Here is a 26,082-nt window from a genome sequence, read left to right on the forward strand (position 1 = left end):
AAATGAGAGGTTAGACTAAAAATGTCTGGAGTTCAAATTTCCAGTGTTAACTGGATTCAATGAAATGCCAGGTTTACAACCAGCCCCAGCTGACATTAGCAATCACACAAACATCTATGTCCTGGTCTTCTCCCCACTCTATGGCTACACCAAGGAAAGAATGGGGAACTTGGCTGTTTCTCCTAAGCGGTGTAGACAAAGCAAAGAGCATGTTGAAGCAAAGACCTAACTACATTTCACGAATGCATGAGACCAAAGCTTCATATTGGGGGAGGGGTGGAATTAGGTTTATTTATTTGTTTATTTTAATGGAAGCACTGGGGATTGAACCCAGGACCCCAGCCATACTAAGCATGTACTCTACCACTGAGCTATACCCTCCTCCTTCAAAGCTTCATTTTGAGAAGTTTTTCTTTAGATTCACCAGGAAAATTATAAAAACAAAAAACGGCTGAATGTAAAATAAGAACGCTTGAACACACAGCACTGTCCGCATGTACGTATCTGTCCCCCGCTACATCTGAGGGGCAAATCCACTTCTACAGCAAAAAATCAGCAAGGAGTAAAAGAGAGGCAACGTTCTGAGGCCTCAAGCCCCAAGCTGAAGGGGGCCCAGAACCCCGCTCTGTGAACACGCAATGCCTCCCACATCTAACCATTCCCCCCACACGCCCACCCCCTCACACACAGAGCTCCCTACAAACCCAGAACAGCTGAGCTGCTACAATCACAGCTACCATCATGATGACAGCTGATGAGTGCCACAGACAAAAGCCAAAAATAAACACCACTGACAGGTAGCGGTGACAGGTACCTTAGGGAACAGCTGGAAAGGAGCCAGTCCACAAAGAAAAGTGGCAACTCTGACAAATAAACCCTTAGGCCAGCAAAAGCCAAGAGATACAAAATAAACTTATTCCCAAGTTTTAAGTGAGGCATGACTAAAGAAACTGAGAGACCACAAAGGTTTATAGAAGGCTGCAGTAGAAGAGTGGCAAGGAATCTGATCCGATCAAGATGGCGGAGGAGTGGAACCACAAGCTCGCCTCCTCTCACGGTCACAACAATATCACAACTGACTGCTAAACAAACATCAATAAAAAAAGACTGGAACCTAGCAAAACAAGATCTTCTTCAACTGGAAACATAAAGCAGGGCGGTAGGAGGCGCACGCTCACAATATAACTGCCCCATGTGGGCGACTCAAAAGCTGGAGAAAAATTATACTGCAGAGACCCTCCTACAGGAATGAGTTCTGAGCCCCACATCAGGCTCCCCAGCCCAGGGTTCCAGCCTCGGGAATAGAAGCCCCCCTAAAGCACCTGATTTTGAAGGCTAGCAAGGTTTAACTGCAGGAGTTCCATGGGACTGGAGGAAATAGACTTCACTCTCTTGGGAAGCGCACACAGAATCTCTCATGTGCCAGGACCAAGGGCAGAGGCAGCGATTTCATAGGAAGTTGGGCCAGACCTGCCTGCTAGTTTGGGAAGGTCTCCTAGGGAGTTTGGGGGCGGAGGTAGGAGGGCAGCTGTGGCTCACCCTGGGGACAAAAGTTGGTGGCAGACAACTGGAGAGTGTTCATCTACATGAGCTTTCCTGGAGGCTGACATTTTGCTTGGGCCATTGGCACCAAGACCTGGCCCCACCCAACAGCCTGTAGGCTTAAGTGCTGGGATGTCTCAGGCCAAACAACATACTGGGTAGGGATGCAGCCCTGCCCATCAGCAGACTTCCTGAGCCCAAAACCACCTCTAGACATGCCCCTAGATACGGCCCTGCCCACCAGAGGGCCAGGACCTAGCTCCACCCAGCAGTTGTCAGGCACTGACGCCTCCTGCCAGGAGACCCATCAGGGGGCAGATACCAGAAGAGAACAACAATCCCACAGCCTATGGAAGGTGTCTCCAAAAGCAGGCCAGACTCTACACTGGGACCAGCTGGACCCTGGCCCTTAGGTGACAAGAGGGGAGTGCAATGCTGGGACACACAGGACGTCTCATACAGAGGGCCGCTTCCCCAAGGTCGAGAAATGTAAGTAACCTATATAAAAACACAAATAGAAATTTAGACAAAATGAGGTGGCAGAGGAATATGATCCAGGCAAAGGCACAAGATAAAATCCCAGAAGAAGAAATAAGTGATGAGGAGACAGGCAATCTACCCAAGAAAGAGTTCAGAGTAATGACTGTGAAGATGATCAGAGAACTTGGGGGGAGAATGGGTGCACAGAGTGAAGTTTTCAGCAAAGAGTTAAAAAATATAAAGAATACCCAAACAGAGCTGAAGAATACAATTACTGAAATGAATAACACACTAGAAGGAACCAAGACTAGACTAAATGAGGCAGAAGAATGGAACAGTGAGCTGTAAGACAGAGTAGTGGAAACCACTACCGCAGAACAAAGAAAAAAATAATGAAAAGAAATGAGGATAGTTTAAGAGAACTCTGGGACAACATGCAGCACACTAATATTCACATTACAGGGGTTCCAGAAAGAGAAGAGACAGAGAAAGGACCTGAGAAAATATCTGAAGAGATAACAGCTGAAAACTTCCCTAACATGGGAAAGGAAACAGTCACCCAAGTCCAGGAAGCACAGAGTCCCATACAGGATTAACCCAAAGAGGAACACACCAAGGCACACAGTAATCAAATCGACAAAAATTAAAGATAAAAAGAAAAATATTATAACCAGCAAGAGAAAAGCAACAAATAGCACACAAGGGAACTCCCATAAGGTTATCAGCAGACTTTTCAGCAGAAACTCTACAGGCCAGAAGGGAGTGGCACCTACCCAGCAAGGCTCTTGTTCAGATTTGATGGGAGAAATCAAAAGCTTCACAAATAAGCAAAAGCTAAAAGAATTCAGCACCACCAAACCAGCTTACAACAAATATTAAAGGAACTTCTAGAGGTAGAAAAGAAGAGGCCACAACTAGAAACAAGAAAACCACAAAATGGGAAAGCTCACCAGTAAAGGCAAACATACAGAAAAAGTAGGAAATCATTCACACACAGAATAGAGAAGTTGAAAGACAAAAGTAGTAAGATCATCTGTATCCACAATAAGCGGTTAAAGGATACACAAAACAATTAGATGTAAAATATGGTATCAAAACCAGTAATTGTGAGGGAAAGAAAGTACAAATGCAGAATAGCTAAAATGCATTTGAAATTTTAAGACATCAGCAACTTAAAACAATCATGTATATGTTACAGACTTCTATGCCAAAATCTCATGGTAATCACAAACTAAAAATCTGTAAGAGATATACACGGAAAAGAAAGAGGAATCCAAATGTAATGCTGTAGTCATCAAACCACTAGAGAAAAGAACAAAAAGAAGAAAGAAAAAAAGACCTCCAAAACAATTAACAAAATGGCAGTAAAAACATACGTATCAGAAATTACCTTAAATGTAAATGGATTAAACACTCCAACCAAAAGACACAGACTGGTTGAATGGATACAAAAACAGGAGATATATATATATATATGCTGTCTACAAGAGACCCACTTCAGAGCTAGAGACACAGGCTGACAGTGAGGGGATGGAAAAAGATATTCCATGCAAATGGAAAACAAAAGAAAGCTGGAGTAGCAATACTTACATCATAAAAAAGACTTTAAAATGAAGACTGTTACAAGAGACAAAGGAGGACACTACATAATGCTCAAAGGATCAATCCAAGAAGATGTAACAATTGTAAATACAGATGTACCCAACTTAGGAGTTCCTCAATATAAGGCAACAGTTAATAGACAAAGAGAAATCAACAGTAGCACAGTAATAGTGGGGGACACTGACACCCCCCTTACCTCAACGGACAGATCATCCAGGCAGAAAATCAAAAAGGAAATACAGGCCTTAAATGACGCATTAAGACCAGATGGACTTAATTGATATTTATAGAGCATTCTATCCAAAAGCAACAAAATACACATTCTTCTCAAATGCACATGGAACATTCTTGAGGACAGATCACATGCTGGCCCACAAAGCAAACCTCAGTAAATTTAAGAAATCTGAAATCATATCAAGCATCTTTTCTGATCACAACGCTTTGAGATTAGAAATCAACTCCAAGAAAATAACTGCAAAAACCGCAAAAGCATGGAGGCCAAACCATATGCTACTAAGCAACCAATGGATCACTGAAGAAATCAAAGAAGAAATCAAGAAATACTTAGAGACAAGTGAAAATGAAAACACAATGATCCAAAACCTCTGGGACACAGCAAAAGTAGTTCTGAGAGAAGTTTATAGTTATACAAACTTACCTCAGGAAACAAGAACAATCTCAAATAAACAACCTAAATTTAAACCTAAAGCAAGTAGAGAAAGAAGAACAAACAAAACTCAAAGTCAGTAGAAGGAAAGATACCATATAGAGCAGAAATAAATGAAATAGAGACTAAAAAAACAAAAAAGATCAATGAAACTAAAAGCTGGTTCTTTGAAAAGATACATAAAATTAACAAAGCTTTAGTCAGATTCATTAAGAAAAAAAGAGAGAGGGCCCAAATTAATAAAATCAGAAATGAAAAAGAACTTACAACCGACACCACAGAAATACAAGGAATCATTAGAGGATACTATGAGCAACTAAATGCCAACAAAAAGGACAATGTAGAAGAAATGGACAATTTCTTAGAAAGGTACAATTTGGCAAGACTGAACCAGGAAGAAATAGACAATATGAATAGACCAATTACCAGTATTGAAATTGAATCAGTAATTTTAAAACTCCCAACAAAAGTCTAAGACCAGATGGCTTCACAGGCAGACTCTACCAAACATTTAGAGAAGAGTTAACACTTATCCTTCCAAAACTATTCCAAAAAATTGCAGAGGAAGGAATACTGCCAAACTCATTCCATGAGGCCACCATCACCAATACTAAAATACAAAGATATCACAAAAAAAGAAAATTACAGGCCAGTATCACTTATGAATATAGATGCAAAAATCCTCAATGGAATACTAGCAAATCAACTCCAACAATGCATTAAAATGATCATACACTATAATCAAGCGGGATTTACTCCAGGGATGCAAGGATTTTTCAATATCCACAAATCAGTCAATGTGATACATACAGCACATTAACAAACTGAAAAATAAAAACCATATGATCATCTCAATAGATGCAGAAAAAGCTTTTGATAAAATTCAATGTCCATTTATGATAAAAAAAACAAACTCCAGAAAGTGGGTATAGAGGGAATATACCTCAATATAACAAAGGCCATATATGACAAACCCACAGCTTACATCATACTTAATGGTGAAAAGCTAGAAGCATTTCCTCAAAGATCACAAACAAGACAAGGATGCCCATTCTCACCACTTTCATTCAACATAGTTTTGGATGTCCTAGCCATAGCAATCAGAGAAGAAAAAGAAATAAAAAGTATCCAAATTGGAAAAGAAGAAGTAAAACTGTCACTGTTTGCAGATGTCAGGATTCTATGCATAGAATCCTAAAGATGATACCAGAAAACTACTAGAGCTCATCAATGAATTTGGCAAAGTTGCAGGATACAAAATTAATATACAGAAATCAGTTGCATTTCTATACACTAACAATGAAATATCAGAAAAGAAACTAAGGAAATAATCCCACTTACTATCGCATCAAAAATAATAAAATACTTAGGAATAAACCTACCTAAGGAAGCAAAGGACCTGTACTACAATAATTATAAGACATTGATGAAAGAAACTGAAGACACAAACAGACGGAAAGATATACTATGTTCTTGAATTGGAAGAATCAGTATTATTAAAACGGTCATACTACCCAAGGCAACATACAGACTCAATGCAATCCCTATCAAATTACCAATAACATTTTTCACAGAACTGAAACAAAAAAATGTTAAAATTTGTATGGAAACACAAAAGACCCTGAACAGCCAAAACAATCTTGAGAAAGAAGAACAGAGCTGAAGGAATCAAACTCCCTGACTTCAGACTATACTACAGAGCTACAGTAATCAAAACAGTATGGTATTGGCACCAAAACAGACACATAGATCAATGGAACAAGAGAGAAAGTCCAGAAATAAACCCACACACATATGGTCAATTAATCTATGGCAAAGAAGGCAAGAATGCACAAGGGAGAAAAGACAGTCTCTTCAACAAATGGTGCTGGGAAAAGCTACCCGTAAAAGAATGAAATTAGAACATTCTCTAACACCGTATACAAAAATAAACTCAAAATGTATTAAAGACCTAAATGTAAGACCAGATACTATAAAACTCCTAGAGAAAAACATAGGCAGAACTCTCACATAAATCACAGCAATATTTTTTTTGAACCAGCTCCTGGAGTAATAAAAGCAGAAATAAATAAATGGAACCTAATAAAACTTAAAAGCTTTTGCATAACTTAGGATACCATCAACAAAACAAAGAGACAACCTACAGAATGGGAGAAAATATTTGCAAATGATGCAAACGACAAGGGACTAATTTCCAAAATATACAAACAGCTCATACACCTAAATTAAAAAAAAAATCAACCCAATCAAAAAATGGGCAGAAGACCTAAACAGACATCTCTCCAAGGAAGACATCCAGATGGCCAATAGGCACATGAAAAGATGTTCAACATCACTAATTATCAGAGAAATGCAAATCAAACAATATGAGGCATCACCTCACACCAGTCAGAATGGTCATCATTAAAAAGTCTACAAATAATAAATGCTGGAGAGGGTGTGGAAAAAAAGGAATCCTCCTATACTGTTGGTGAGAATGTAGTTTGATGCAGCCATTATGGAAAACATATGGAGATTCCTCAAAAAACTAAAAACAGACATACCTTATGATCCACTAATTCCACTCCTAGGCTTATGTTCAGAGAAAACTATAATTGAAAAGACACATGCACCTCAATATTCACAGCAGCACTATTTACAATAGCCAAGACATGGAAACAATTTAAATGTCCATTGACAGATGCCTGGATAAAGAAAATATGGTACATATATACAATGGAATACTACTCGGCCATAAAAAATAATTAAATAACTCCATTTGCAGCTACATGGATGGACCTGGAGATCATCATTCTAAGTGAAGTAAGCCAGAAAGAGAAAGAAAAATACCATATGATACCATTTATATGTGGAATCTAAAAAAAAGACACAAATGAACTTATGTACAAAATAGAAACAGACTCACAGACATAGAGAACAAACTTATGGTTACCAGGAGGTAAACGGAGTGGGAAGGGATAAATTGGGAGTCAAGATTTGTAGATACTAACTACTATATATAAAACAGAAAAACAACAAGTTTCTACTGTATAGCACAAGGAACTATATTCAATATCTTGTAGTAACCTCAAATGAAAAAGAATATGAAAATGAATATAGGTATGTATATGTATGACTGAAACATTATACTGTGCACCAGAGATTGACACAGCATTGTAAACTGACTATACTTCAATGAAAAAGAACACAAATTTTTTTTAAAAATGACATGGAATCTGAAAGTTACTGAGGTTAAATCTTAAAAGTTCTCATCACACAAACAAACTCCATAATATGGAGAGGACGTTAACCAGACTTACGGTGGTGATCATTTCACAGTATACACAAATATCGAATCATTATATTGTACACCTGAAACTAATATAACGCTGTACGTCAATTATACATCAATTAAAAAAACAAAGAATGGCATGGGGAAAAATCCTACTGGAGAATAAAAAAATTCAACCATGTGGAAAACTAGTAAAAATTTAAGTCAGCAGATGTCACAGAAATGCCAACACCAGATAAATAAATGGCTTAAGTGGAATGTGTTCTTTCAATCCTGGTGTCACGAACATTCAGGCTCATCCAACACAACTTTGAGTGGTGGAAGTGCTGACTCCAGAGCAAGCCAGCCCGGAGAGACTCTGAACCAATCACTCTCCACCGTCTCCTCCTCTGCGTCCGGCCAGTGCCCCGAAGGGCCGTTGGGAAGAAGGGCATGAGCAGTGCGTGGCCCTGAGAAGGCGCTGCACAGTGCTGGCTGAGCTAACAGACTGCCTGTTCATGCTCCACACGGCCCTTGCTACTCCTTGGAACTGCCTGTCGGTGCACCTGTTGCCTGTCACTATCTGAGCCCCACACACGTCGGCTCAAAGGCAGCAATCTTGTCTCAGTCTTGGGGACTGCCACAGTGCTCAGTAAATGTCTGATGCAGAAATGAACAAAACCCAGAGCTATTCTTGGAGAAAGCAAGGCCATATGATCCTAGAGGTCATGGCAAGTGCACGTGAGAGCGCCATGGATGTGTCCCTTAGCGTGATGAAAGGAAGACCAGGACCTCAAGCACACTGTCTGCGGCAGAGCAGGATCGTGAGACAGCTGCCCCAGTCAGCAACGGGCACATATGAGATGCCGTTTTCAATGGGAGGATCTTCCGGGTGGCTGTGGAAAGTACAGCAGGGGATGTCAGGCAGCCCGAGTCTCTAAGCCAAAGAAAAAGAACTAGCTTTAGGTTGGGCCTAACACAATTCCTTTCAGAGAAAGCTCCAAAAGTTCATGGACAAGTTAGAAGCCAGACGCTAGATCAGGAAGCTGTCACCTTTTTAGCCAAGTAATGAAGTGTGGTAACCAACACTTCCCATAATTTATTCATCTACATGCAATGTAATTCTACCAAAAAGCAAAATGAAAATCAACACTGAACCCACTAAAACCCTAGAAGGTGCTGGGCAAACTACTCTGACAAGGAAGGTCAGCCTGTACCCACTATGACCTGCCAGAGTCAGAGGGGACGTAGTCATCAGAGGCAGGATTCCGTGGGGATGCCCCCCAGTTACCTGGTCTGACTCGGAGCCTAAAGTCCATCTGGCCAGGGGTCACGGAGCCCTGGTGGACTTCCTGGGACAGGGTGGGAAGAGGGAGAAAGGGAGTAATGAGCAGACAGTGCTGCTCCATCTGACGCTGTCCCCATGGCTCCCTGACCCACATCACACGGAGACATGAAGGCTCAGGGGCTCGTGTCTCTGCTCCCGTCTTCCATGCTGCACAACGAGCTGCATTCACCTGATACCTGCAGGAAGTCCCAGTCTTCAGAGGCTTCCCAGGCCCCACCCAGATTCCTGCGCAGGGCAGGCTTGTTTGGGGCAGAGCCTGGGGAGCCAGGCAGGGACCAGCAGGGCCCTCAGGAAAGGGTGGTGGGATGGGGGTGGCCTGGAGGTGCTCACTCACTGCCCAGAGCCGGGATTTGCACATGAATCCAGACCAGCAGGAGCTGGCACCACTTTACACGGTGGCGGTCATTTCTCAAAAATGCACATGAAACCCAACTTCCATTATACACGCTCTGGGACCTTCTCTTTTAAAGAAGCCAGGAGTTATTCCTCTTTATAAAGTGAGGAGTGGGACACAGGGGAAACAGTATGAGCTTTAGAAGCAGACACACCTGAATCAAAGCATGGCTTTACCAGTGCACTCATTCAGCCAATCATTCCTTCAAAAGCAGCTGAACAGTGCTCACTGTTCCAGGCATAACAAGAATGAGGGAGACGCAATGGTGAATTTTCCATGTCAATTTGGATAATTAAGTAACTTCTCTCAGCCTCAATTTCTCATCTATAAAACATGAAAGATATTACTTTGCAGGTTGTAGTTTCTCGTGACGATTGAAATAAGGAAATGGTTTCTGGCACATACTAGAATTTTTTATATTGGGGATTATAATAACGATGTCCCATTCACATATCATGAGAGGTTTTTTTTTCTTTAAAGTAAGGCCTACCTATTTACAATGAGCTACAATAATGTTATTCTCATGTAAATATCTCTCTCCCACTAAAAGATTAAATTTCTATTCACTCAAGCTCATTAAGATGGAAAAATCAGCTCAAGCTGTGAATGGTACAGCTCTGCACAGCACAGGACTGGAAGTCCACCTGTCACTACAGAACCTGTGGGTCTTTGCTCTACCTCTTGGGACTCCACTTTCTCCATCTGTGAAATGGGTCTAACAACTGCCTTGCCTCCTTTGCAGTGTTTCTGCAGAGAACTAAATGCAATAAATGATATGAGAATCTTGCAACTTAAAAAACTAAACAAAGCTCACATGCTATCCATCTAGGGGGCTGAGTTGGGTCTCTTATTTGATGCAGTTAAAAGGGTAGGCTGGGGGATAGGGAGGGGCGCACGTTTGTGACTGAAGAAAAGAAGCAGTTTTCTGTTGGTGGCTCAGCGAGGAGACGAGGGGTAGAAAGGACGGGCCGAGTCAGCTCCAGTGCAGCCCACAGCCTGAAGCCTATGCCCCGAGGAAAGAAGCTGAGCAGAGAAGCTGAACCCCTGGGGTTACCTGCTTGCCCTTCACCACGTGCTTGGGCACGGGCACCTTGAGCTCCAGGTCGGTGTAGTCCTGAGACCAGGTGTAGTTCTCACGCACAGCACCGTTGTAGCTGTCGGGGTTTCTCTGGAACTGCTCCTGTCTCCTGAGAAAGAAGAAGAGACAGATGACAGCCCAGGACCACACGCAGGACAGGAAGGCCACAGGATACCCAGTAACATACTGTCTTAGGGCCTGAAGAAGTTTTACTGAAACGCACTTGTTTTTGCCTTTCAGACTCGCTCTCTGGGAGATTTCCTTTCTGACCCTCCTACTGGGGCCTCCCGGAAAATCAAAGGGAGGAGCCACAGAGAGGATCCTGAGCACAGCACCCTCAAGGTGAGGAGAAGCACCTGCCCAGCACAGTCCACAGTGCAGCCTCCGGGTTTCAGGAAGCTCAGACCAGGCCAGTCCACTCACCAAAGAGCCTCACTAATAAAATCCTGGGGCTTGGGGGTGCCATAAACTACTTGGCAGGGCTTATCTTTTAAAAAAAGCAAAGCAACTTCAGCCTGCAGCTGCTCAGCTTCAATCCTAATCCAACCTCCCAGCCTCCATTTTCTCCTGGTAAATAAATCAAAGCCAAGGCAATGCACTTGACTGCAGGCTTTCTTAAGATGTGAGCAGTGTGCTTATGAGACAGCCTAGAAAACCCAGTCAGCCAAATCCTCCTCTACATGCGTTACCAACTCAGCTCAGATGCAGAGAGCCATAGCCAAGAAGCTGATGTTAAAAAAAAGAGAGAGAAAAAACAATAAAACACCACCATAAAACTTAACAGTGTTAATAACAGTATAAACACCATACAAAAATAATGGACTCTAAACGAGTCCATTACAGTGCGTTTGAGATCTAAATTAAAGACAGAAACCTAGTCGCAGAGGAGACAACAACACCTATGAGCAAGGACATCTCACAGCAGGTGCAGCTCGGCCACCTTCTGCCCTCGGGGAGCCCAGCAGATGCACCTGGAGGGAGAGGCTGACGGACAAGACTCCACTCACTGTGTGTCTGCATCTGTGCAGGTGAAAACACCTGGGGAAGGGTCGAGAACACATGTACCCTATCAGCCCCTCATCTCTGGTCAGGAGGGGTCAGGAGTAGTGGTTAATGAGGACACATATTTTCCAGCTAAAGTTTTAAGCCAAGAACATGTTTACTTCCCGTGGGTACGACATACACACTTTATATTGTATATACCGTGAGGCTGGGCCTCCATCAGAGACCAGGCTCTCTGGGCTGGTAAAATGGCGACTGTTATGGGCTGAACTGTGTCCTTGAAAATTAATATGTTGGAAATCATAACCCTGAGCACCTCAGAACATGCCTTATTTGGAGACAGGGTCTACAGAGATGTAATCCAGTTAGAATGAGGTCATCAGGGTGAACCCTGATCCAACGTGACTGTTTCCTTAAAGGGAGCAAGATCTAGACACAAAGGCAGACATCACAGAGGGAAAATGTGAAGAGACACGGGGGAAAGATGGTCCCCTGGTGACGGCAATGCAGCTGGAAGCCAAGGAACGCCAAGGACTGTCAGCCATCCCCGAAGCTGGAAGAGGCAAGGAAAGATTCAGCGTCTCTAAGGGAGTGCAGCCCTGGGACACCCTGACCTTGGAATTATGCCTCCACCGCCACAGGAAGTTGAATTTCTGTTGATCTAAGCCACCCAACTTGTAGCAGTTTAGGCCAGGAGTAGGGCTAGGCACTAACCAATCAGAACAGATGCCAGCTCCAACTACCCACTCGGGCCGGCCAGGGAGGGATGGCAGGCCCCTGTGAGACCGAGAGCCACAGAGAGAACAGGGTGGGGCAAAGGGGACAGGAACGGTCAGAGCCTGGACACAGGGTAATCAGGGTAAGCTTGATGTGGATGCCACCAATCCAAGTGTTTACAAAGACTTTTCAGCAAAAAGAGGAAAGGTTTCAACATACTACAAAACTGACAGAGTATGCAGTTTTTGTGTATGGTATAGGTTCACTTTTCTAAGAAAACCCTGTGTGTGTGCACGCGTGTGTGTGTGTGTGTGTAAAAGGACACCCATTAAGTCTCTCTGTCTCTGGGTAGCAGGATAACAAGCAGTTTGACTTGGTTTTTTGTATCTTTAGGTATTATCCAAATTCCCTACAACATGTAGACATTTTATCATCAAGAGAAAAAAAGCTCTTTGAGAACACATGGAGAGGAGATGGTGATCCGCCCTGTGGCCCTCACCCCTGGGGGCTCTCCAGTGGCCAGGCCAGCCTGCTTGCGTCCTGAGCCCCTGAAACAGGTGCTAGAGGATGGGGTGGCCAAGACCTCCATGTCCCTGACCCACAGGCTTCCTCCCCACTTCAGCACCTCCTGCAGCGGAAAAGCTCACATCTGACGGATACTAGAATGTGCTGAGAATCCCTCCAACGAGCACTAAGTAACAGGAAGGAGCCGGGAGGAGCCCTGACCCTCCCCTCACAGCCTTCTCCGTATGGCCTTCTGAACTGTGTGTGTATGTCACCTGTTTGAAATCAAACTTATAAAAATGTAAGTAAAATACCTACACACAAAATTAAAGCCACCACGGCCTGGCACTTGGCAAAGATTAAGAAATAAACCTAAAGACCCCTCAAAGTGGGGGGACAGCTACTTGGCTAAGCCCTTATCAGCTGGTTTCCACATGGCCCCTAGCACCAGGACAGACAGCAGACTAGCAGATGATGGGAGATGCCACAAGGTCACACGTCCTCAAGGGGACACCCTCCACTCCACGGGTGGCTGTGCTGAAGGAACTCCCCCAGAGCTGGCATTCTCTGAGGGGCCCTGGTCACTCAGCACTGCAGGTGGGCAGCTCTGTAGGTACTCACCCCCACTCACCCTGCAGAGACCTGCAGCCTCTTCCCAGCCGAGCCAGGAGAGTCACTCCCAGCACAGACCAGCAAGCTCTTGGGTGTTTTAACACTCAAAATCCACATCCTCTTTAAATAAAGTTGATTATTTCCAGCCAACAGTGTGAAAAAATAAGCCCCCTGTCATGTACAGGTGCTCTTGGCCCCCGCCCTCACTGTGTCATTCCTGACCAGCCTGCAGCCACATCCCAGCGGCTGCTGGCCAGCACCCAGGGTGAAAAGGGGGGCAGGAGGGCGGGGGAGCGGGAAGGGGGGAAGGGAGAGAGGAGGAGCGTGAGTCAGCAGCCAGGGTGCAGACTGGGGAGCAGGCCTCACTGCAGCGCCCACGTCTGAGGAGCAGGATCAGCCCAGATAACAGGTTGTAACCGTGTTAGAAGAAAAGCCAGGCCCTGTGTCTCCCAGGGACAGGCTCTGCTGAGCAGGCGCCCACAGTCAGTATCACCTGCACAGGTGGGAGACGAGCTCAGGTCCCCGCCCTGCGGCGGCGTGGGAACCAGAGGGCCGGGTTCAGAACAGCCAGTGGCAAGTAAGTATGAGAAGTAGTGGATAAAAGGGTCACAGCCCCCAAATAAAGGCTTTTGTGCAGCAGGCTAGAGCCCACACAGGGAATGGGTTATAATTCCCTTCCCAGGTTTCTAGAGTAAGAGGTGTTTTCTCCTCAAAGTGTAGACAGGTGCTAGCCAGCGCTCACCAGGTTCCTGGAGCCAGGAAAGACCTGCTTCCACCCTGAGAACATCCTGCCTCCAAACACTCACACCTGCCTCTCAAGATCTAAGGCAAAGGCCACCTCTCTGCGGTCCTCGGCCGTGCCCAGCTCTGGCCACACCTCCCCGCCCACCTATAGACCCCACTGCCGCTGCACCCAGTGGGAGGGACCAGGGCTTGTGCATGCACAAGCAAGCACGTGGTGTGCATGAGTATGCCGTGTGAACGTGTGTGCTGTGTGTGTGTGCTGCAAGCGTGCGTGGTGTCTATGTGTAGCATGCGTCTGCATGATGTGGGAGCACTTCCACGTGCACGTCTGTATATGTGCATGTGTGATGTGAGCCTGTGTATGGTGTGTATAAGGCAGTTAGTAGGCAGTGGCTCATTCTCTCCCTTCACAGACCAGCTCCGTTTTTCTTACGGACTTCCTTCCCTTCTCCGATTCCACCATATCCCACACCTGGATGGGAGCCACAGCTGTTTGGAAATACAGTGATACTTCTTCTGGATTTCTGCATTTCCCAAGCTACATAAAGGTGAGCATTGTTATCATAACACTTGCCCACCTTGGAGACCCAAATCCCAGCTTCAGAAGCCTGGCACCAATCGCGCCCTCCCGGAAGCAGGGCCGTGGGCAGTGTTCTCAGCACTGCGATGTGACTGGCGGTGCCTGGATCCCCAGCTGCTGTGACTATCTGGGAAGGTCACATCATACCAAGTCACACCTCACCTCTGCAGCTTAGAAAGGAAAGGGTCAGACGGCAGCATGTAGCCACGTGGCCCGCCCAGATGGGGCTCTGCACCAGGTGAGCCCACCATCCTCACCAGCTTCCTGCTACCAGGAGAGGGGACCTCCCTTCCCAGCAGCTCCTCCTCATCCTGCCGAGTCTCCTCTGGGGCTCCCCACCTGCAGAGGTGCCTTTCCAGTACCCATATCTTCCCAGCTCCTCCAGCAATAGGAGCCAACGCCACCAGGCCCCACACATGGGGCTCAAAGCCCTCCACACAGGGCCCCAGTGGTCACTGAAAACATCACTGTATTCATAGCATTCAAGGAACAAGGTCAATCCCATGTCACTGGGCATGACTGTGAGACCTGGAGCAGGCATGGCATTCCAGCCCCTGGTCCTCGACCACAAAAACGGGAACACTGACATCCCTGTCCCAAAGGATGGCCAAGAGGAGTAAGCAAGACAAACACGTAAAATGACGAAAATGGGGACCTTCTCAGAGTCAGCACCCTCCTCATGCGCGGTCAACGCCCTCTTCAATGGTTTCCCACCCAGTGAGCAAGTCTCATTAGGCAGCTTTTATGAGTAACAGGTGATTCTTGAACCACTGGGACACTTAGGGAGACAGGTTATGCATTTTGCCTAATAAATCTACACTTTTACGCTTGAGTTCTTTTTTAAAAATCTAGCATCAATATGTACTGGAAATATCTCTGCCAGTTATAAAATTCTGGTTTTTGAAGTGAAAAAAAAAAGTGAAATGAAGGGCCGCAAATGGCAGAATATTCCACTTTGTGTTGTATTCCACTGCATATATATGTATGATGTGCACTTAGGATGCCTCCGTATCTTGGCAATTATAAACAATGTCGCTGTTAATAGCAGGGTGTATGTATCTTTTCGAATTAATTCTTATTTTGTGGTTGGCTTTATTCCTTTGATAACTATGTAAGTTTAAAAAGCTAAAGCTCTAAAAGTTCTTAGAAACAATGAACAGTACATATATGTAAATTTAAAAAATATGTGCAGTAAAAAAAAAAAAATCTATCAAGCCATGAAAGACATGGACGAAACTTAAAAGACATATTACTAAACGAAAGAAGACAGTCTTAAAAGGCTACAAACTGTACGATTCCAACCAAATGACATTCTGGAAAAGGCAAAGCTACAGAAACAATAAAAAGATTGTGGCTGCCAGGGGTTTGGGGAGAGGGAGGTAGGGAGGAATGAAAAGATGGAGCACAAGGGATTTGGGGCAGTGAAATTACTCTGTATGACACTATAGTGGTGGCTCCATGTCATTATGCATTTGTCAAAACCCACAGAATGTACAACATCAAAAGTGAACCCTAATGTAAAGTATGGACTTTGGTTGATAATAATGTGTCCATGATGGTTCATTGATTGTACCATATACGCCACACTGATGAGGGATGTTGAGGGTAGGGGTGAACATACGTGTGGGTGGGGAGGGCTACGTGCAAACTCTCTGTATTTTCTGCTCAATTCTGCTGTGAACCTGAAACTCCTCTAAAAGAAGTCTTTTTTTTTTTAAATCTAGCATCAATAATTTTATCTATACTGGTATCACCAGTGTAGCTTCTGCCACCGACTGGTCTCCCCATTCAGCAGAGGGTCTGCCTCACCAACAGGACCAGAGGCTCCAGAGAGGTAGCCAGGCCCCAGCTGGCCTGAGCTTTACTGCCCCTTCAGTGCGAAGATCCACTCAAAGCGAGGAGGGTCCCATGGAAGGGACACGAGTCCCCAAAGGACTCCGGCTGGCCAAAGATGGGACAAACTGAGCATCAAAAAGAATAATGTTCACAATGGCCTGAACCACATGACATGTTTAAAGGTCTATCAGCTCATAAAACAAAACCCCAGTGGTCACCTTTGGTGACCAGAGTACAGCACAGTCTGAAAAGTAATAAATAAAATGCTTCTACAGGAAGTGGAATTTCAGAAAAGCCAAGTCCCTCTATAAGGCTTCCACATAATACAGGAAGGTGTAACAGGATGAGAACACCACCATTTTGTAACCTACAGTGGAAACACACGTCTCGGCAGCATTCCTTCACGCATGCTGAGTGCCAGGTGAAAGGCTGATGGGAGCCTACCCAGGGGAGGAGCTGGAACACCACCAACATCCACAACGGCCAGATACCAGGCACCTCCTGAGAGCGCCTCACCTTTGTGAAGTTCTGTCCCAGCGCTGAGCCTTAAATCCATTCCATTCCACAGGTCTAACCCCCAGATTACAGGGAGTACGAGAGGAGAGAGTATGTTCATTGACATATGAACATAAACCCAGGCAAGTCCAGAATTTGGAAAATTATAATAGACAAAGTTCCACGTTTCTTTACAAATAAATGGCATAAGATAAAAAAAGAGAAGGGGAATTAATCTAAATTAAGAGACTTAGAAGATGTCTAGCAACTAAATGTAATGTTTGGACCCACCGGAATGCTAATTTGAAAAAACCAACTGTAAGAAGACATTTTGAGACAATCAGGAACAAGTACACACAGACTGGGCATTAGATGAGTAGAGGGAATCATAAATGTACAAGTTATGCTAATTACATAAAGTTTAAGGAAGGCTCAGTTTAATTTTAAAAAGTCTTACAAGAAGTGTACTTTGAACATGTGCTTTTAACGTTTTAAAATTAATTCTGTAGCACAGCTGAAAATACAAGATAAATTCTATATTTACCTAAAATAAATGAGGCAAGGTGCTTGGAGTCTCATAATACGGCCACGAATCATTTGACAGGTGTTTACGCAAATTTAGGAAACATCTTTGACAACCTGTATCAGATGGTCAATCAACAAACACGATCAGTATGTACTATAAATTCTCCTAATTAACTAATCACATAAGTTGGTTATAGCAAGACTTTTTCTTAAATCTTGTTAATTATTTTAACAAGGGAAAGAGGCATTCCAATTTTCTGCAAGCATATAAATGTGAAATATACATTTTAAAACAAAACTTAAGATAATCTACTCCACAAATATGCTGAATTCGTAGTCTTTAACCCAATTTTCTATTCCTAGTCCTCCTAGTTCTGTTTTTCAGAAGTTATGACCAGCTCTACTACTTCAATTCCCAAGAGTCTTCTCAATAGGGAAATACAAGCATGCCTCAGAGATAGTGCAGGCCCGGTCCCAGACCACCACAACAAAGCGAGGCGCATGAATGTTTTTGGTTTCCCAGTGCATATAAAAGTTGTATGTAGTCTACACTACACTGTACTCCATCAAGTGTGCGACAGCACTATGTCTAAAAACACATGTACATACCTAATTTAAAAATACTTTATTGCTGGCGGGGAGGGTATAGCTCAGTGGTAGAGTTCTTGCTTAGCATGCATGAGGTCCTGGGTTTAATCCCCAATACCTCCATTAAAATAAATAAATAAACAAACAAACAGACAGACAGACAGACAAATAAATAAGAACCTAATTACCTTCCCCCAAAAAATTTTTAAAAAATACTTTATTGCTAAAAAATGCTAACCATCATGTGAGCCTTCAGAGTCGTATCTTTTTGCTGGTGGAGGGTCTTACCTCGACACTGATGGCTGCTGACTGATCAGGGTGGCGGATGCTGAAGGAAGGGGTGGCTGTGGCAATTTCTTCAAATAAAATAATGAAGTCTGCTGCATCCATTGACTACTCTTCTTTTCATGAACAATTCCTCTAGCAAGTGATGCTATTTGATTGCATTTTACCTACAGCAGAACTTCCTTCCAAATTGGAGTCAATCCTCTCAACCCCTGCTGCCGCTTCATCAACTAAGCTTATGTACTTTGTTGTCATTTCAACCATCTTCACAGCATCTGCTTCCATCTCAAGAAATCACTTTCTTTACTCATCCGTAAGAAGCAACTCCTCATCCATTAAAAGCCTTACAACTCTAACAAATACAATAATAATGAAAAAGTTTGAAATACTGAGAGAATTACCAAAATGTGACAGAGAGACATGAAGTGAACAAATGCTGCTGGAGAATTGCCACCTGCTTGATGCAGGGTTGTCACAGACCTTCAATTTGTTAAAAAAAACAAACAAACAAACTCAGTACCTGTCAAACACAATAAAGGAAGGCACAATAATATAACGTATTGCTTGTAATTAGACCCAAGAAAACAACACTCAAACTTCTAGGAGCTACACATCAAAGGGGATACACTCAGCAACACAGCCATCTGTCAGAGGCAGAGAACCTGTGGAGGCAGGGTAACATGAGAAGAGGTCCAGTTGGCAGTTAGGGGATCAAACAGAAACCAAAACAGATGCGTGTGTGAGAACCGAGCGCTGCCACACACTCACCACAGATGCAGACTGGAAGCCACACCTCGCTGTGCCATCCACAGGCCTCAGCTCTCGCCCCCTGCCTGCGTTAGCACCAACTTTTCATGACTGCAACTTTGCCAAAGAATCCCCAACTTTTCCACGGTTGTACACTCACCCCTCCATTTACACCTAGCCTCTGAATCCACCCTCAAAATGTAGTCTTGTAGTTTCCACCAATTCTGACTCACCTCGCCCAGTCGATAATCAAGACCCACATCCCTATCCAGAAGGAACCCTACTTTAAAATGACACCTGCACCCCAATGTTCATAGCAGCCCTATTTACAATAGTCAAGACATGGAAACAGCCTAAATGTCCATCAACAGATGACTGGATAAAGAAGAGGTGGTATATTTATACAATGGAATACTATTCAGCCATAAAAATAATGCCATTTGCAGCAACATGGATGTTCCTGGAGAATGTCATTCTAAGTGAAGTAAACCAGAAAGAGAAAGAAAAATACCATATGAGATCACTCATATATGGAATCTAAAATAAAAAAACAAATACAAAACAGAAACAGACTCATAGACATAGAATATAAACTTGTGGTTGCCAAGGGGGTAGTGGGTGGGAAGGGATAGACTGGGATTTCAAAATGTAGAATAGATAAACAAGATTATACTGTATAGCACAGGGAAATATATACAAAATCTTGTAGCTCACAGCAAAAAAAATGTGACAACGAATATACATATGTTCATGTATAACTGAAAAATTGTGCTCTACACTGGAATTTGACACAACATTGTAAAATGACTATTACTCAATAAAAAAAAAGTAAAAAAAAAAAAAAAAAGACCCATGTCCCAAAGTCTCACTTTGAAAGGCCCACCTTATATCAAACTTCCAATACTCTAGTTCTGGCCTTACCAGCCCCCTCTGAGAGGCTGCCAGACCTTTGGAGGGGATGCTGTCTCTTAAGAGGTGAACAATTCTCAGCTGTCTTATCAACAGATGATGTGGTGGTCTCTGGGCTGCCGAATGCAAGCAAGCGACATGCAGATTGGGACACAGCAGGGTGTCTCTGAACCCATGGGGTCTGCTCTTTCTGATGTCAACATCCCATAATTAGTGAATTTCATCAAGGCCTGCTTCAAGTGGTCCAAGGCTTGATGAATGAAAAGTACCACATCAGAGGAGAGAGACTGGCACTACTTTAACAGTAAAAATGGAAAATACAGGAAAGAAGGAAACTTGGGAGGGCTGGTAGGCCTTCCCTGAGCCCAAGCAGGGGAGCAGTGAAAGTGTCAGGGTGTGGGGCAAGCCTCAGGCCATAAAATCTGCTGTCCTGGTAACAAAACGAATCAGTTAATGACACTGCCACTCAGTATCAAAGAGTTTACAGCCCAATGGGGGAAATGCATGTACCCAGCCGAAGATGAAAGGTGCAAAGTGTTAGCTGCCAGCAGCCAGGCTGCCGGGTACTGGCAAGCGCTGAGGGACTTTGGGAGGGGAGGTACTTGGGCAGGAGGCACGTGGACACACACATGGAGGCAGGGAGCAAGAGAAGGCGTGGCAAGGGGATATGGGAATCAGGAGAGCCCGGAAAACCTGGGCAGGTCAGGGCCTGAGATGGGAAAAGGCAATCCTACTGACAGGTCTTGAGCCACAAAGAAATGACCTTGGTGCTGAATACTAGGTTGTTTTTTTCCCAAAGGTGAGACTGCTAATACAAGTTTTATTCTGTTCTATTCTCAAAGAGTTTTAGTGAGACATTGTCTGAAATACTATAGGTCAGGGGTTGGCGAATTACAGCCCAGCACCTGTTTGGTAAATAAAGTTTTATTGGAACACACCATCGTAATCCATTTACTAAGCATCTCCAGCTGCTTTTGGCTTGAGACTGGTCCGCAAAGTCTGAAATATTTACCAGCTGGCCTTTCAAATTAGCTTATGTAGCTTTGAAATTTGGGGGTGGTTTTTGTTTGGTTTGTTTTGGGTATTTTAGAAAAGCTATGTGAAGTTAACAAAAAAAAACTTTTAAAAGACACCAATTTTAATCAATAACACATCCAAATGAAAGCAGATCTTATCACTAGGACACATGGCTAGGGAGGAAGCACAGGGCAGGTCTCACTCCATTCCAGGTGGCTCCAACCCGGGAAGGGGCAGCCTGGAACAGCAAGCGCCCAAGGGACTCAGGACCTGAAAAGCTGACTAGCGATGACCACTCACATCCTCTCTTGAGCTGGAGGTTCTTCATTTCCTATCACCTCCTGGGATTCTCAGGTGAGCATCATGTGGAAGTGCGTGCGCTTTCTGGCAACATACACGCTCTGTGTGATTTTACCCAGTGTTCCCCTCTCATAAATCCTCCCCTCCAGCTGAAGAATGCAAATGCCCTTTCATCCTGGCAGCCGCCTGCTGTCCTCTGTTCTCAGCACTTTCCCGACTGTCCCCGACTGGATGATCTCACCCACTGAGCGAAGATGCAAGCGCTCAGGCTTCGGGCCTGCATCTCTCCAGCCCGGACCACAGAGAGACGACGATGAGGCCCAGGGAAGACAGAGATGGGGGAATTAAAACAGAGGCCGAACGAGATGCCAAGAATCATCAAGATAATTCTGAAGGAGGAAAATAAGGAGGAGAACCACCCCTGCAGGTGTCAAGCGTGGTGCTGGCACTCAGGCAACAAATGGCCAACAGAGAGAGTGCCCAGTCTCGAACCCTCCCACGTGGGCCGAGGCGGGGCACACGGTGGGGAAGAATGGCTGCCTGACTAATGGCACCAATGCACAAAACCACACCTCAACGTGAAAAGCACACTTGTACTTCCAAAAATTTTATCGTTAAGTACCTTTATTATATTCAGGTAGAAAAGTAATAACAAGACATAACATAGAGGAAAAGAGCGATCATTAAAATCTAAATTAAATGTCAAACTTCTGTATGAGAAGGCCCTGTAAGTACATAAAGTTAAAGGCAGGCCACAGGAGAAAGAGCTGTGACACATAACCAACAAAGGACTAAGACTGTTCTTTGAATATATAAACAGTTCCTACAAATCAGTAACAAAAATAAGTTGGTGAGAGCTATAAAGAAGACATTCAGAGAGAGGAACCCAAATCACACTGAACACAAGGCTGCACGGCCTCCCGAGTAACTGTAATCATGACCAAAATGACAGACTCATCCAGCAACTGACAAACAGGAGAGCAAGCCACAGAGATAATCAGAGAGCAAAGAGGACCCTAACTTTCCATACACCACTGGAGGGTGCACACCCGAGAACAGCACTCCTCAGAGGGTGGGTCATAAAATCTACATGTGGAACAGAACACAAAATGGGACGGAAAACGGGTAGCTGAACTACAGAGAAAGAGCCAGCACAGCTTCATGTGGCCACCCCTACATCTGTACTGTGCGTCTGAGGGGCACTGCAGGATGCAGCCAAGATGGCCTGAAAGCCACAGCCAGAGAGATACACCAGGAAAGAAACAAGCACGCACGATGACAGGGCCCACAGGAAGGGGTGCCCAGCAGCAATGAGCTCACCCACTGCCAAATATGGTGTCTATATCCCATCCTCCAACAGAGCGACCAGGCTTCTTGGAGAATGTGTGGAACAGAAAACGCAAGATGAGCCCGGAGCACCTGGTAATGCCAGGAAGTATGGAAGTGCTCAAAAAGCACACGATACAGAATGTCAAGGGCTCCCATGAGCAGAGCTGGAACCGATGTGAGCGGCTAAATATATAATACAGTACTTGATGACAACGCAGAGAATAAAATAACACCCGTGAGTCCCTCTGATACAAATGAATGATTGAATAAATAAAAATAGACAAATCCTCCTTACAGAATAATTCTAATTAATAAACAGCAGGAATGAGGGAAATATAAAACCAGCAACATCACAGCAATGACTGCCTAAGCAAGGTTCACTGATGACGCGAGAAACATGGGTGAGGCTTCACGGGGAAACAGGATGTCTGTATAACCTCGCAGTATCTCCCCCAAGTATTTATCAATTATTGTCATGATTTTAATCTATGTAGAGAATTTCACAAATTCTTAGAAACTCCTCCATCCTCCGAGGAGGTGGAGATGGACTCAGTGACCAGTGAACAGAAAGGGAACAGCAGTAACATTTGGTGGGGACACCTGGAGACTCACCCTCAACCAAGTGACCAAGCTAAGAGCACAGTATTACCTCGTATTCATATCACGGACTCTCAGTATCATGTGATGGGAGGGGAACGTCATCTCTGTGCTCTTTGTCCCAAAATCCATATCCCAGGCTGATCATGAGAAAACACCAGGCCAACCAAAACTGAGGGACATTCTACAACATGCCTCATGTCTTCAAAAGTGTGACAGTCACAAAAACAAAAAAGACTGAGAAACTGTCCCAGGCTGAACGTAACTAAAGAGACATGACAACTACATGCAAGGAGGCGTCCTGGAGTGGATTCTGGAACAGAAGAGGGACACCAGCTAATAAAGGGGGAAGGGAGGGGAGGGGAGGGGAGGGATATCTCCAAAGACAAGGGCACCTGCTCACTTTAGGGGCAGGAGCCTACCCCACACGTAGGCTCACTTCTGCAGCCATGAACTCAGGCCCTGAGGTTCAAGCCAGCCCAGAGTTTGAATCCCAACTACCACTGGTGGTAGCTATGTTATCCGAGCATGTTTCTCAAACTCTTTAAAGCCTCAGTTCCCTCTTCTCCTCACTCACAGGGCTGCTGAAAGACTTACATCAAACAATATTTACAAGACCCTACTCAGTACTTCCTGTGCAGCAGCTCTCACCAGTGCAGGGTTGTTAATAACAGAGAGTTGCTGAAGTTTCCTGCCCTTGACGCTGAATTAAACAAAGCCCAGGCAAAAGGCCTGACATCATCTTCAATTCAAGATTACTGTATTTACTCTTTTTTTCCCTCCTTTTCCTCCCCATCTCCCATACTTCCCCAGCCCCAACCGATTTTGAAAAGCAAATAAAAGGGCTTTTTTCCTCTGCATAATTTCCCTGCTGGCTGCCATTGTTCACAGCACTTGATACAGCAAATTCTGGCAATGTTTTCCCATTTGCTTTATCTAGAGGGTGGTTATTTACTGCTCCTGCTGTTTTGGGGGGCGAAAATGTTAGCGATCTATTGAGAGGGCTTTCCACAAATAGCGTAGAGTGTTTGCACAACAGTCCGTACGTGGAGGGCACCGTTGTGCTGGCTTCCTAACTCTAACCACAGCTTCACGACAACAGACCTAAGGGATCTTAGCCCGAAGTTACTCCAATCTGGAATCAGAAAGATGGTCTTCTGTCTTCCTGCAGACACCAGCTCCTGGAAGGACTTGTAGCATAAGAGCTATCCAACCCATGGGGAAACAGACCCCACATCCTCAGCACCAACCTGCCCTTGTCCCAAACAAATGCATCACCTACATCAAATCACCCAAGGACTCACCACACCCCGCACGACCCCAGGCCCCACTGCCTGGTATCTGTCCAGTGCAGGCCTCTCTGTGCCACCCTCTCGTTGGGCCCCCACACTCAGCTCCAGCCAGGTCTGGCAACCAGTAACGCCAATGCCAAAACCCTCGGACTGTGGCATCAACACCTGCCGGGGTCTGGGCACTGGGGCATGAAACAGGGCACGAAGGGCGAGGCCCACTCGCCTGGGGCTCACATCATGAGGGCTCGTGGGGTACCAAGAGTTCATCAAACGTGACTTGGTAGCCCCTGCAGAGCCTCCACACTGAGATCTGCTAAATGACAGGACAGCCTGGTCTGAAAGGTCAGAGCCGCACTTCCAGTCAAAGAGCCACTCGCAGACTTGGCAGGCACTAGGAGGTGCCTATGACCCCAGGAAGCAGGGGAGGTGCCCAGCCTAACCCAGCTCTACCAGTGACTTGCCATGTGATCCTGAGCTGGTGCCTCAAGCTTCTCACCTGCAAAATAGGGCTGCATAAGTACCTACCTCAGAGATGCTGTTAGGATTAACTGCGTCAACAGACATCAAGTGCTCAGAACAGAGCCTGGCCCAGGGTAAGTGTCGCCATCAGTAGCATTACGCTTGTGGACCATCAAATCCTATAAACAGTCACTGGTCAAAGAGAAGAAGCAGTCACGCCAGCAACGTCGTTACAGGGCTTTTTAAACCAGGGTTCAGAGTTTAATCAAAAAGTGATGGGCAGTGACTGCAGGGCTGGAACAGGGTTGGAACATTATTTAATTGTTTGAAAAGGTCCCTGCAAGGGCACCGTGTGAGGGTGATCAGATGACAGAAAGCTCACAAGATGGGAAAGGAGGCTGGACAGCTGCCGCGTGAGAGCAGGGCGGTGAGCTGTGGCAGGGAGGGGGAGAGGAGGGGATGCGAGGGTGCGGGGGCACCAGCCTGCAGGCTGCACAGGAGCCCAAAGGGTGTGGGGAGAGAGGCAGGAGGGCATGCGCCTGGAGGGCCCGACAGAGTCCCCGACTGGGGGCGTGCCTCCCCTCACCTACTCTCTCTCCTCAGCCCGTTCGTCCATTCCTTGCCTCTCACCACCAAGCCTTTCCCAGGACTAAGCTTCCTCCCTGATGATAAGAGGAGTGAGTAAATCTGCCCCTTCACCCGCAACACCAGGACACAGATGACACGACAACCACACACAGAGCAGGTATGGTGTTATCTGCTCATCCCACGCACACTTATGCGGCCACCTATGTGGCTGTCACAGGGGTCCCCTATGAGATTACAACCTTCCAAAAGAGAAGCCTTACCTAACATGGCATCTAACAGCTCATACAGTTGGGAGAAGCTCTGAACAAATTTGTACACAACAGAACTTACAAAATACATATATGATAACCTTACAAAAGACCTTCTCCTTGTTTCCTTTAAATCAAAAAGTTTCAAGCTACCAGTGTCTCCGTTTTGTTCTCAATCTCACAAGAACATCCCTCGAACCCTAAGCACAGACATCGAGCAGTCCATCTCCCCAGCTGTGAAGGCCCGGCGTTCTCAAGAGCAGAGGTTTCTACTGACGCCTGAGGCCCAGCCTCACGCTGTCCTGTTGAGGGTCAGCCCTCGGGTCAGCCTTGGGTACGCCAGCGTC

The 26,082-nt window shown here is 45.1% G+C and overlaps 1 protein-coding gene and 1 long non-coding RNA gene across 5 annotated transcripts in view; one reads left to right on the forward strand and one right to left on the reverse strand.

The window, feature by feature from the left end:
* Positions 1–26,082, reverse strand: part of NUDCD3 (NudC domain containing 3) — an 87,301-nt gene that overhangs the window by 25,369 nt on the left and 35,850 nt on the right. For all 4 annotated transcript variants that reach the window (XM_032484325.1, XM_032484323.1, XM_032484326.1 and 1 more), the window contains one exon: positions 10,338–10,470. In XM_032484325.1, the coding sequence (XP_032340216.1) occupies positions 10,338–10,470 (133 nt within the window). The remainder of the gene's footprint in view (positions 1–10,337; positions 10,471–26,082) is intronic.
* On the forward strand, positions 13,025–16,645 carry LOC106728502. Its single transcript, XR_001364748.2, has 3 exons — positions 13,025–13,773; positions 14,354–14,488; positions 16,245–16,645. It is a non-coding gene; the product is annotated as an uncharacterized LOC106728502 (long non-coding RNA).

The sequence above is a fragment of the Camelus ferus genome, chromosome 7 (assembly GCF_009834535.1).
Source record: "Camelus ferus isolate YT-003-E chromosome 7, BCGSAC_Cfer_1.0, whole genome shotgun sequence".
Lineage (NCBI taxonomy): Eukaryota > Metazoa > Chordata > Mammalia > Artiodactyla > Camelidae > Camelus > Camelus ferus.